General features: G+C 40.3%; 1 protein-coding gene across 5 annotated transcripts in view; it reads right to left on the bottom strand.

Annotated features, from left to right (window-relative positions):
• NSMCE1 (NSE1 homolog, SMC5-SMC6 complex component) overlaps positions 1-14,452 on the bottom strand; it is a 58,879-nt gene that overhangs the window by 19,303 nt on the left and 25,124 nt on the right. For 3 of the 5 annotated variants that reach the window (XM_070230875.1, XM_001497008.7, XM_070230878.1), the window contains exon 2: positions 8,637-8,783. The exons of the other annotated variants lie outside the window; for them this stretch is intronic. In XM_070230875.1, coding sequence (XP_070086976.1) covers positions 8,637-8,783 — 147 coding nt within the window. The remainder of the gene's footprint in view (positions 1-8,636; positions 8,784-14,452) is intronic. 5 annotated transcript variants of the gene reach the window in all.

Below are 14,452 nucleotides of genomic sequence, written 5' to 3'. Positions count from 1 at the left end.
TTCAGGCAAGGTAGCCACTCAGTGGATCTGGCACTGATGTGGAAGGCAGCATTCGGCAGTGGCGGGGCCCGGAGCCAGTGTGAGGAGACCGGACAGTGCACCAGCAACTAGGGGCCTCTGCTTCCTAGTTTGTAAGATGAGAAGGCTGAATCCAAGATCCCCCAAAAACCAAACCTGTTCCTCCTAAAAACCAGAAAGACCCACCCCAGAACATTTTAACAAGGCAAATAATTGTAAGGGAATCATTGCCACGTATCTGTGGACTGTGGAAACTTTCTGCCACTGCTCAGTAAAGCCACATGATAAATGAAACAGAGGTTCCAACTAACAATCAGGCTCAGGTTTGGGGTACCCTCAAACCCCCAGCCGGGCAACATCATTCCACAAAATCAGCAGGCTTAAGCACCTACTCCCCAAGGCTTAAGCCTTGGGCCTCTTGCGAAGGCTTGTGAATTCGGGCCTCCATGTTTGTTTTGTTTTTAGGAAAGTGAACTACAGAAATTTTCCATAACTACGTATCAACTCTCTTGTGAGACAGACTTCAAAGCAGGTAAGCCCTGGATATAGGATGGAAAGTATCCTTTCGTGGATGCTGCATCTATTTTCTCAGAGTCCCGCAAGATGACACAGGGCTGTACCAGGCCAAGAGAATGAGCTATATTTTGTAAAGCTGATTATCCCCCCTACTTTTCACCACTGATTGGGCACCCACAGGCTTGAAGCACAGTCCACACAATTACATTAGTAATCTGTACAAATAATCTTGAGTGGCAGATATCTCCAGCTCCAGTGTACAGCTGGGAAAACTGAAACTCTGAGGTTCAGTGACTTGGCCAAGGTCAGACAGCCACCAGCCAGCACTGCTGTCTAGTGGTTAAGATTCGGCGCTCTCAAAGCCAAGGCCTGGTTTGTTTGCCGGGCAGGGAACCACACTACCTGTCCGTCGGCTGTCATACTGTGGCGCTGTGCATTGCTGTGATGCTGAAAGCTCTGCCACGAGTATGTCAAATACCAGCTGAAGATGACCAGGCGTGGTTCAGCTCTGCTGTACACAGGGTCACTAGGAGTCGGAACTGACTCCACAGCACTACTAACAGGACAGCTACCAAGCAAACCGGGTTTAAATTCAGATCTTTTTTTAAACAGGGCTTGTTGAAATACAATTGACATACAATTAACTGTACATATCTAAAGTGCACAATTTAATAAGTTTGGACATACGCGTAACCTCTGAGACCATCACTACAATCAAGATGATAAACATATCCATCACCCCCCAAAAAAATTTCGTCATGCCTCTTTGTAATCCTTCTCTCTAACCCCTCGAAACTCTCCCTTTTGCCATCCCCAGGCAACTACTGAACTCCTTTATCTGTCATTACAGCCAAGTGTGTGTTGTCTAGAATTGTATATAAATGGAGTCATGCAATATACCCTCTCTTTTGCCTGGCTTCTCCCACTCAGCATGATCATGTTGAGATTCATCCACACTGCAGCATGCAGCAATGGTTCATTCCTTTTTATTGCTACATAGTACTCCATTATATGGATAATAACCGTAGTCCATTCATTGGTTCACCTGTTGATGGACAACCAAAGTGTTTCCAGTTGGGGGCCATTACAAGTGAACCTACTCTCAATATTTATGTACAAGCCTTTGTGTGGACATACATCATTATTTCTCTTGAGCCTAAAAACAAACACATGACAGAGGAACGGCTGTGTCATGAAACTGTCATGCTCTTTCTCAAAATGTCTATACCATTTTTCATTCCCAACAATAGTAGATGAGAGTTTAGTTCTTCCATTTTCTCGCCAATATATATACAGTCTTTTTAATTTTAGCCATTCTAATAGATGTGTAGTGATATCTCATTGTGGTTTCAGTCTGCATTTCCTATTGCCTAATGATGTTGAGCATCTTTTCATGTGTTCATTTGCCATTCATATAACTTCTTTGGTGAAGTGTCTGTTCAAGTCTTTTGCCCATTTTTTAAAATTTGCTTGTATGTTTTCTAATTGCCGAGTTTTGAGAGTTCTCTATACATTCTGGATACAAGTCCTTTACCAGATAAATGATTTGCAAATATTTTCTCCCAGTATTTGGCTTGTCTTTTCATTCTCTAAATAGCATAAAGAGCAGAAGTTTTTAATTTTGAAGTCCAATTTATCAATTTTTTTCTTTTATGGATAATATTTTTGGTATAGTATCTAAGAAATCTTTGCCTAACCCAAGGTCACAAAAGTTTTCTCCTATATTTTCTTTTAGAAGTTTCATAGTTTTAGGTTTTACATTTAGGTCTATGATTCATTTCGAGTTAATTTTTGTATATGGTTCATTTTTTTGAATATGGATATTCAATTATTCCAGCATCTTTTTTTGAAGAGACTATCTCCACTGAATTGCCTTTGTGTTTGTCAAAAATCAGCTGTTCATTTATGTGTGGCTCTCTATCTCTAGACTCTAATCTATTCCATTGATGCTTATCTTTATGCCAGTACCACACTACCTTGATATGGTAGCCATAACATAAGTCTTAAAATCAGGTAGTTAATCTTAATTAACAGAAAGTTACTCAGTGTTAATCCTCCAAATTTGTCTTTTTCAAAGTAGCTTTGGTTCTTCTTGGTTCTTACATTTCCATGTGAATTTCGGAATCATCTTGTCAATTTCTACAAAAAGCCCTGTGGGATTTAATTGAGATTGAGTTGAATCTATAGATCAATTTGGGAAGAACCAAGATCTTAACAATACTGAGTTTTCCAGCCTGTGAACATGATTTTTCTCTCCATTTATTTAGATCTTCCTTGATTTCTCTCAGCAATATTCTGTAGTTTTCAGTGTCCAGGTCTTACAAATTTTTTGTCAGATTTATTCTTAACGTTTTCATATTTTTGATGCTATCATAAATGGTGCTTTTTTAAAATTTCAATTTCTCTTGATTCACCGCTAGCATAGAGAAATACAACTGATTTTTGGATACTGGTTTTGTATCCTGCAACTTTACTAAGCCCACTTCCTATCTCTAGTAGCTTTTTTGAAGATCCCATCAGATCTTCTACATAAATGATCATGTCTGTGAATAGATAGTTTTACCTCTTCCTGTCCAAACTGGATGCCGTTTGTTTTTTTCTTGCCTGAGTGCACTGGCTAGAACAGAAATGACTAGAATGGCCATTCTTGTCTTGCTCCTGATATCAGGGGAAAAGTATTCAGTCTTTCACAGCTAAATATGATGTTAGCTGTTTTACCTGGATCCTCTATACCAGGTTAAGGAAGTTCTCTGCTTTTCCTGCTTTGCTGAGGGTTTTTATCAGGAACAGATCTGGATTTTTAATTCTGTGCAGACAGTTGATTTCTCTCCCCTGTTCTAAGCCCCAAGGTCTTGTTTTCCCTGCTTATACTCTGCTTCTTAGGATCTCTTCAGGTTTCTTTAAGTAACTTTTGCCGCATCATGCCTAGGATAGATATGAATTTTGTCAAATGATTTTTCTGCACCTACCAAGATGATCATATGGTTTTTCTTTTTTAGGTTGTTAATATGATGAATTACACTGAATGATTTTCAAATACTAAACCAACCCTGCATTCTTGGGATAAACCCCACTTGGTCACATCGTATCATCCTTTTTATATGTTGCTGGATTAGATTTGCTAAAATTGTGTTTAGAATTTTAGCATCTATATTCATGAAGGATCTTGGTCTTTTGTTTTCTCTTTGCAATGTCTTTGTCTGGTTTTGGTATCAGGACAATGCAGGCCTCACAGAATGAGTTGGGAGGTGTTCCCTTCTCTTCAATTTTCTGGAAGAGTTTGGGTGGAAGTGGTATTACTTTTTCCTTAAATGTCTAGTAGAATTCACCAGTGAAGCCATTTGGGCCTGGAGCAGGCACTATTCCCAGCCCTGTGTGAACATCCAGCATTGTTTCTCTCCAATCCTTTCAACTGGTTTTTCCTTAGCCTCAGGTAGTTGCCTTGGTGATCAGCTCTCACCGGATCCTTGATGGAGCACGGAGGAGAGGGTTCCCTACAAATCTCTAGTTTTCTCTCTGTGCATCTCTCTTCTCCACTACTCTATCCTGCAAACTCTGGCTGCTTTCGTCTCCTTGAACTTTCATCTCCATCTCCTCAACTCAGACAGTCTGTCTAGCTCTGCCTGGGTTTCCCCTGTGCCGTGGCCTGAAAACTCTCTCAAGGCAATGAGCTGGGGCAGTTGTAGTGCTCATCCCACTTTTGCCTGTGGTAAAAGAAAGATACTTGGTCTTTGTCCCCAGTTCCTGGCACAGAGCTCCTAAAACCCTTGTAATTTCCTGAGTGATAAGGGTGATAGCAGTGTCTTTTGTTCTAATGAGGCAACTCTTGGCAGGTCCCTAAATAACTTCAGGAGGGGGCTGCTTGCCAGAAAGACCAAGCCTTGATTTGAAGCTTAGAACTCTCAGCCCCATACCCCAATTCTGGGGAGGGGAAAGGGACTGGAGATTAAGTGGCCAATGATTTAATCAATCACGCATATTTAATAGAACCTCCATAAAAACCTTTAAATGATAGGATCTGGAGAGCTTCCAGGACGGTGAATACATTAAGGTGCTGGGAGGGTGAAGCGCCCAGAGAGGGCATGGAAGCTCCACGCCACCAGTGCCCCCATACCCTGCCCTACGCATCTCTTCCATTTGGCTGTTCCTGAGTTGTATCCTTTCTAATAAGCCAGCAAATGTAAGTAAAGTGTTTTCCTGAGTTCTGTGAGCCATTCTAGCAAATTATTGAATATGAGGACAGGGTCATAAGAACCCCTGATTCACAGCAGTTGGTCAGAGATAAGGGTGGCCCAGGACTTGTGACTGGTATCTAAATGAGGGCAGTCTTGTGGGATTAAGCCCCTTTAACTTGTGGGATCTGATGCCAACTCCAGGTAGATAGTGTCAGAATTGACTTGGGTTATTGGACACCCAGTTGGTGTCTGGTGAATTGGAGAGGTGATGTTGGAAAAGACAATACATATTTGGTTTCAGGAGGGAAAAAACCCTCATTGCCTGTCTCTCAAGCGATCAGTGTCCTTCATTGACTGATGTCCAGTGTTTCCTATTTTTTGTCCATTTTTCAATTGTTTCATATAAGAAGGTAATTGGTCCCTGGTACTCTATCTTGGTCAAAAGTGGAAATCTTCAAATCCAAGTCTTCTTAACCACCACTCCCTAGGCCTCCTGTACCGACTTCCATCAAGGGGGCTTATACTGGAATCATCTGATTTTGCATCTGTATGACTCATGAGACCCAAGGTGAGGCAAAAGCTTTGTCTGTGTCACCCGTCCCTAACACAGAGGACTAGCCCACAAGAGATGTCAGGAAGTTGTGCTGGATGACCACGTGCACGGATGCAAGCTCTGCCTCAAAATCTAAGGTATTCTAAGAACAGAGGTCCTAGTGCCATTGAGAAAAGCCAGACCCATGGCTTTACACCAGGACATCAGAACAAAATCAAAACTCTTCACTAGCCAGGAGAATTGGGGAATTTGTTTTCTTTCCCCCTGATGACAGTCAGAAGAGAGCCCAAACCAAAGCCTAGAATAGGAAGTTCTTTAACAAACTGGACAAACACCATGGGAAACTGCAATTAGAATAACTGGCAGTTTCAAATACTCTTTTGTTTCACAATTCTCTTAGAAGCTAAGCATTTTTCCACTTGGTAAAAGGGGACTTTCCTGGGCATCTCCTCAAAAGATAAGAGATTAATAAAATTGGGTCTTGTAAGTATTTACTTAATTTGAGATAATTTCTTTCCATCATTCCTTGTTTTAAAATCTCTCAAATAACAATAATGCTTGGGAACAAGCTTTTTCTTGGTCTCTCTCTTGATGAAGGGTAGGAGAAAACGAACTATAGTTCTATCCTGATTACCCTAGCCATATCATATCCTGATGCACAGAAATGGCGCATAAAGTGTGAAGAATAAATCAATTCCTAGACACATTCTACAGGACTTTCCTAAATTAGATCATAACAACTTTAAAGGTCAAATAAAGGCAAAAACACTTTCATTCTTAGTACTAAAGCATCATATGGCTCCTTGCAGTGAGCTATGAAACTTCCCCCTTGACATTAAATACCACACTCAGGGCTTACATGCGAGAAACTAAAACGGAGAAGGAACAAACTGTCACGTAGATAAAAGATTAAGAAAAGAATTCGTGTGCCCAGCACTGGAAGATGGTGAAGGGTAGGTTTACAGTCCTGTTATGCTTTTTAAAGAGCAAGAGAAGTTAGCTTAACAGGTATAATACTCCCTTTCCATAAAGGAGGCTTTCACCAAAGACCCCTGTCCACCACAGTCCAGGCAATCAGAGCAAATGTTTTCACCAGGAGAGTTCTCAAACACAGCACTAACTACATCACTTCCTGTTTCAGATCTTTCTAGAGGTCCACACGGTCTACGGAATTAAGTAAAAACAAAAACAACCACCACCCACCACTATGGTGAACACACCATGGGTTCTTCATGATCTGTAAACTATACACCAAAACAACCTATTTTCTTCCCACAATCATATATTCTTGTCTAGATATATTCATACCTCTCCCAAGGCATGTTATTCATAAGTCAACTAAGGTTGGAAACCCAGGTTTAAACAAAGTTAAACAGGTTTCTTACGGTAGGACCCCTCCAGGCCTTTAACTTACTTGTTTTTTGTTTTTTCTTTTTAAGATTGCCACCTGAACTGACAACTGTTGCCAATCTTTTTTTTTTTTTTTTTCTGCTTTTTCTCCTTAAATCCCTCCAGTAGATAGTTGTATATTTTAGTGGTGGGTCCTTCTAGTTGTGGCATGTGGGACGCCGCCTCAGCATGGCCTAATGAGCGGTGCCATGTCTGCGCCCAGGATCCAAACTGGCGAAACCCTGGACCACCGAAGCAGAGTGCACGAACTTAACCACTCGGCCTCGGGGCCAGCCCCAGGCCTCTAACTTGTTAACGTGCACCATCAAGCTCCCAGAGTTGCCCATGGAATACCTCAATGGACCAGACACTTCAAACCCTGCCTCGTCTCTAACATGTGACCCCTCTCTTACATCCTCCTTCTGCACATCACAAAAGAACATTTGTTTCTGTACTCACTGTCTCCCCCTTCTCACTGCCAGTCACCCCTCCACTCTCCAGGAGCTGGAGCCAGCTTCTCTTATGCTGCAGACTGAAGCTGTCTACAGGTGGCACCTTCCATGGTGCTCCCTCTCCTGTGTACTTCACGCCCCTCCCAGATCTTTCCTCAGCCCTCTGGGCTTGGCTCACCTCAATGTTTTTTCCACTTTTCTTTTGAAAATTAAATATATAGAGAGAAAGACAAAAACATAGAATAAAAACCTATATTCTCATTAATCAGAAGTGACAACCATTAGACTATGCTAATAATGCCATGTTTGCTTTAAGTCGTTTTTTTTAATAAAAGAACAAAAGAGGATAAAGATAAAGTGTCTTCTGATTTTTAGGGAGAAACCAATCCCACCCCTCTTCTCCCCAAAGGCAAGCACTTCACGAGTGTGCTGCATATCCTTCCATTCCCTTTTACATGTAGATGTAGGTATTCATGAACAATGAAAATCACTTTGTACTTTACAAAAAACTTAACACAATGACATCATACAATAAGTGTAACTTACCAGTTTTCTTTCTCACTTAACAATATCTACCCATCCCGACATTCAACTCCACAAGATCTACCATATTGATTGTACCAATCTATCAACGTTGATCCTATTGCTTCTCCTGCTACCTCCAGTTTCTGAGCACTTAGTATGCACCAGATCCTGTCTCTAAGTGCTTTGCGTGTATTATCTTATCTACCCCTCCCAACAAGCCACTGAGAAGATGTTCCAAATGCCCACAGCGGCATAGAGCAGGGATGACACTTTCTCTAGCTTTGGCAGAGTGCAAGGCTGCGCTCTTAACTACCGTGCAAGCTTCCCTCTTACTATCAATAGTCAACCGAGCACCTTCCCTGTGCCAGGGGATCTCTATGTATTATGTGTCTTAATCCTCCGACTCTGTGTGTCAGGCACGATTAATTATCCTCATTTTAGAGATAAGAAATTCAGGCTGGAGCCTTGGTGTGAACCACAACTATACAGCCTCAGAGGCCACTGGGCTAAATGTCAGATTTACTTAAAAAAAAGTCAAAGATGGGGCCAGCCCGGTCACGCAGCGGTTAAGTTCGCACGTTGCACTTCAGTGGCCCAGGGTTCACCAGTTCGGATCCCGGGTGCAGACCTATGCACAACTTGTCATGTCATGCCATGCTGTGGCAGGTGTCCCACATGTAAAGTAGAGGAAGATAGGCACAGATGTCAGCTCAGGCCAGTCTTCCTCAGCAAAAAGAGGAGGATTGGTGGCAGATGTTAGCTCAGGGCAAATCTTCCTCAAAAAAAAAAAAAAAAAAAGTCAAGGATGAGATTAGAAAAATGGGCTGGCATGAGATTGTGAGAGACTTGAATGCCTAGGTCAGGAGTCTTGGTTGACTGGTTACATGCCATTATACCAATGTCACCAGTCCCTGATCACAGAGTACCAGAACATCCTGAGAACAGAGTACCAGAGCATCCTGAGAACAGAGTACCAGAGCATCCTGGGAACAGGGAAACAATACTTACAGTCATGGACCTTGTAGCAGTGCTTCTGCAAGCGCTTAACATCCCATTCCTCCAACACTCCATGAGTCATCAGCAACTGGAGGAATCGCCGGTGGACATCAGTCATGATGCCCACTCTTCTTGTACTGCCCTGCATGTATGAAGGAACTAAAAAAGAAGTACATGAAACCTAGTCACCTCCAAGCACACCAAAAGCCATGTTTTATTTACATTAACGTCCTGCATAGAATTACTATGAGGATTAAGTGAGTCACTACATATAAAGCCTGGTAACACATATAAATTTGTTACGGTTTTTAAAATCAAGTTCATCATGCTGAATAGTACAAAAATGAAAAGGAAACAAGTCAGGGCTAGGCAAGCTAGTACTGGGCAGTGGTGAGAAGTGTAAATTCTGGAGCGAGCCAGAACGCATGAATTCATAGCTTGCCCCACCACTTAGGGGTATGAAATTAGGACACTTAACCTCCACATGCTTCAGATTCTGATTTGTAAAATGAGAGTCATGACTGAAACGTCCTGCATAGAATTACTATGAGGATTAAGTGAGTCAATACATATATAGCCTGGTAACACACCAAGCACTAAATAAGTGTTGGCCATTTTTACTATCAGACAATTCAGGGTCTGAAACTTGGCTCAGCCACTTACCAGATCTATGGCCTGGATAAATTTAGCTGAAGCCCCATTTTCTAACTATAAAATTAGAATAACGTTCACTGCTTAGAGAACCACTAGTGAACACTTAGTAAACGCTAGCTTCCCTCTCATCTCCCAAACCGCTAATAAAACAACTGTCATGATAGGCCTGCAGGGTATTTTTGAAATCTCCTGCTCTCTACTAAAACCCTATCTTTCCACAAACCACAAAGATCAGAGCTGATAAAAGTATTACACAAGCCCCGATCAAAAAGCCTGCTCCTGCCACGAGAAGCCGTGTGGCGCGGGGGCTGAGAGCGGCAGTTTAGAACTAGACGAGTGCTTGCCAGACCTGCCTGATGTTAAGAATCACCTAACCCACGCACGAAAACACAGATTCCCAGGCCTCTTTCCTGGAGGGTCTGACTACAGAGGAGCCCAGAATTCTGAGGTTTTACATTCGCTTCAAGTGACGCCATGATCTCACAAGAAATTCACTGTTACCTTAGGCAAATATAGCACAGAAACATTTTTAGCTAACAAGCTTAATCTCCCTAAGCTTTAGCTTTTTCGTCTATAAAATGGGGATAATAAGAACTATCTTAAAGGCATACGACGAAGTTTAAATGAGATATGACGATCAACGGTTTCCCAAGAATCTGGCACATAGGAGATACACATGTGAGAACAATGCTGAAGAAACCTGGCACATAGAAGAAAAATGCTAGCTACTGTTCTTTTTAAACAGCACTATCAACTGGACCTCAGAGCTGGCAAGATGCACTATCTCCTGACCTGCTAGATAGTCTCAAAAATACCACACCAACATCTCAACCTCAACAAATCCTGAACTGGACTCATCTTCTCCTCTACCCATCCTCACCCTTTTCATCCCTGAGTCCTCTTCTCAAATCATCTGGTCTGGGTGGTACAGTCCATGAAGCCATAGAAACACCCCAGACCTGAGTGTCAAACTCTGATCCTCCTCTCCTTCAACCTCAGATCCAGCCAGTCATCAAGTCCCGTCAAGTTTATTTCCCATCACTAGGAGAGGGTACCTTCGTTCATCTATTTCACTTTTATGTCCTGAGTACCACTTATTTGCCCGTGGTTGTTCTGGGTACAAGGATAGAACGTGTAGGGCTAAGGAATCTCGACTTTTACCCTAGAAACACTGGAGACTAAGGCTCTCCAAACTAAGGGTCTTTAAGCAGATGATGCAGCCAGTTTGTTAGATCAGATAAAAAGCCTGTCACATTGAATAATAAATAAAATCTAGCTATACAATTATAAGAGCTACTTCTAAAACACAAAAGCACCAAAAAATTAAAATTAAAAGGGTAGAAAAATATATACTCTGTGGACTAACCAAAACAGAGCTGGTGTGGCTACACTAATATGACACAAAATAGACTCTAAGGCAGAAAGCATTACTAGAGACAAAGACGGTCACCACAAAATGATAAAAAGGTTCAATTCCCAAGAAGATAAAACAATTCTAAATGTTTAGGCACCTAATAGCAGAGCCTCAAAACAGTTAAAGCAGAAATGATCAGAACTACAAAAACAAACATACAAATCCATAACCACAGTAGGAGATTTTAACATATCCCTTTCAATAATTGACAAAATGAACAAAAAAATCAGTAAGGTTAGAGAAAGACTTGTACAACCCAGCAAAAAGCTTAATCCAATGAACATGCATAAAACACTGCATCCAACAGCTACAGAATACAGAATCTTCAAGCATACCCAGAACAATTATGCAAATTGCCACATACGAGGCTAGAAAGCAAGTCTTAGCAAAATTTAAAGGACTGGTGTCACACAGATCATGTTCTGACTACAATGCAATACAGTTGGAGACCTGAAACAAAAAGAAACTGGAAAAACTTAGAATTTAAGAAACACACATCTAAATAATCCACTATGAAAGAGGTACTATTGGGAATTAGAAAATATTTTGAACTGAAAATAACAAAATATTATACATAAAAACTGGTGGGAGGCAATTAAAGCAGTTGAAGGAAATTAATAGCCTTAAATGTTCATATTTTTTTAAAAAAAGGAGGCGTGAAAATTAATGAGTTAAGCAGCCACCTAAAGAAGCTATAAAAGGAACAGCAAATTAAATCCAAAAAAAGTTAAAGAAAGTAATAATGAAGAGCAGAAATTGATGAAACAGAAAATAAACGTATACTGGAGGAGATTAACAAAACCAATATTATTCTTTGAAAATAAACATGACAAATCTCTGATAAAATTTTCCGAGAGAGAGAAAACTTACACATCAACTCTTTGGAATTTAAAAGGAAAACCAACTGCAGATACAAACATTTAAAAAAGGTATGATAAACAACTTACAACAATCTGAAGTTTTAAATATGTTCAAAGTGATAGGAAACTCACTAAAGAATTATTGGAAAACCTAAAAAGTTTTAACCACTGAGGACATTTTACGGGAAATCCACCTTCCCACAAAGAAAGTTTCAGGTCCCGACCAATTTTTTAGGAAGTTCTACCAAACATTCTGGAAACAAATAATTTCAAATGTTACACAAACTATCCCAGAGCCAGAAAAAGAGCAAACCCTCCGCAAATCATCTGATAAGGTTGACATAAGTTGGGCACTAAAACCTAACAAAGACTTCAGAAGAAAGGAAAATAAAAGAGCAGGACTTTTCACAAACATAGATACAACAGTCTTAAGCAAAATGTTAACAAATCAAAGCTAGCCATGTAAAAATGATGATATATTGTGACCAAATTGGGTTTATCCCAGCAACAGGTTATCATCTGAAAACCAATCAAATGTTTTATGTCGATAATATCTCAATAAAGCTGGGGGAGATAAAAGTCAATCAATGTGAGTCGCCACATTAGCAGAATAAAGAAGTAAAAGCATACAATCATCTTAATAGATGCAGAAAATACAGCTGAGAAAATCCAACATTTATTCATGCTAAAAACTTAACAAACTTGGAATAGAAGGAAACTTCCTCTACCTACAAAAACCTAGAGCAAACATACTTAAGGATGAAATGCTGAAAGCGATCACTTTAAAATTCAAATTGATCCAATGGAATTGAATCAATGCAATTCCTATCAAAATCCCAACAGGCTCTGAGTGTCTGTGTGTGATTTGACAAGATGATTTTACAATTTACATGGAAAATGTAAAGGCAACAGAGCAAAGACATTCTTGGAGAAGATAAAGGCAGAGGACTTGTCCTACCAGGTACCAACTTCTTCTCAAGCTAGAGCAAGGAACGAAGTTTGATAATGGTGTAGAAACGGACAAAGAAGTCCAACAGAACGGAACAGAGAACTCACAGAGACAGACGCACATATAAGTACTCAACGTGCTGGAGAAATGGAACTCAGATCAAAGCAAACTATTCAATAAAAGGTGCCAGAACGACAGATTATTTACATGTGGAAAAAAAATAAATCTAGACCCTTTCCTCACACTGTGCACACAAGTCTATTCTTGAGGACTAAGGTCATAAGAAAGAAAACACTATAAAATTTTTGGACAACAATATAGAATAACTCTATGATCCAAAGGTAAGGAAGGATTTCTTTAAAAGATACAAAAAGTACAAACCATAAAGGGATATACTGATAAATTCCACTTTGTTAAAATTAGGAACCTTTGTTCACCAAAAACACCAGAGAGTAGGAGAAAGAGAGAAGACAAGCTACAAACTAGAAGGTATCTGAAACACATTTAAACCACAAAAGATTCACCTTCAGAACACATAAACAACTCCTACAAATCAGTAAGGGGAAGACAATCATGGAGAAAACGAGCAGCAGAAATTTTACAAAGAGGATGCACAAACGATTAATAAATACATAAAAAGACGCTCCTTCTCAATGTCATCAGGCAAATGAGTATTCAAACCACAGTGATTAATGTCTTTACCCATCACCAGATAGGCAAAAATTCTTAAGAATGGCTGAGGCTGAAACTTTCATCCACTGCTGGTAGAGTACGAAATCTTCGAAATCACTTCAGACAACAATTTGATATTACAAGCAAATTTGGAGATCCCCAGAAATCCACTACTAGGTATATAACTTCGAGAAACTTTTCCACATTTGCCCCAACAAGTATCTTTATAAAAGCACCATGTTACAGCAAAAATCTGGCAGCAATACAAATGACCGTCAGTTGAAGAACGCCTACATAAAGATTTATAGTCATACCATGGAATTCAAAACAGCAATGAAGATGAAGAGCTACTCAAATCAACACGGGTGCACCTCACAGATGTAATGTTATGCCCCAAAATCAAGTCACACAAAATATCCATTAGGATCCCACTTATATAAAATTCGAAACCTAACAAAACTGTACATTCCATCCATCGGAGATAGAGAGTAAAAACTACAAAGAAAAACAAGGGAATGAGTAACTCAACATCCAGGGCAGTGGTTACCCTTTGGCGAGGGGAGAAAGGCTTCAGTGGGGCTTTGAGGATATCCTAATGTTCTATTTCTTAACTTGGTGGGTACATGGGTGTTCATTTTATTTTAATTCTTCAAATTTACATTTTCACACATTTTTATACGCATGTTACGTATCTTGATTAAAAAAAGAAGAAAATTATATAAATGTTAACTGCCAAAATAAATGTTAATAAGAACAAGGTATAGAACGCTATAACCTGGGGACAAGGGGAGGAAAATGGGGTGAAAGAGATACACATAGGCTTCTTAATGCATAGAAGTCAGCTGTCTCTATGAAGAGAAGGCAGGTAGCGGAGGTTAACCATGGACATGTCTTGTCCACTCCAATAATTGTAAAATAGAAATGTTCGCGCAATAAGCAAATCTCAATCATAAACTTTTGAGCCACGTGCTACATAGATACAGTGTTAGTGCTTCACATGCAGTTTCATTTAATCCTCATCAGAACCCTAAGAGGAAAGCATTCCCGACCCCATTTTACAGACGAGGCAACTGAGGCCGAGAGGGCATAAGGTGACACACAGTGATGGAGACAGCGGGTGCAGAGTTCAGCAACCGGGGCTCCTCCATCCAGTCCAAAGAAGCGAGAAATATGAGTGAACAGTAAAAGTATGATCCAGGTCCTTTATCCACAACTCTCAATTCTAAAAAGGTCCGAGGACCAAGTCTTTTAAGATTGAAAAACTGATCTGACCTAAGGC

Source organism: Equus caballus, chromosome 13, assembly GCF_041296265.1.
Source record: "Equus caballus isolate H_3958 breed thoroughbred chromosome 13, TB-T2T, whole genome shotgun sequence".
In the NCBI taxonomy this organism is placed as follows: Eukaryota; Metazoa; Chordata; class Mammalia; order Perissodactyla; family Equidae; genus Equus; species Equus caballus.
The sequence above is the reverse complement of the archived record's forward strand: the minus strand, read 5'-3'. Positions and strand labels throughout refer to the sequence as shown.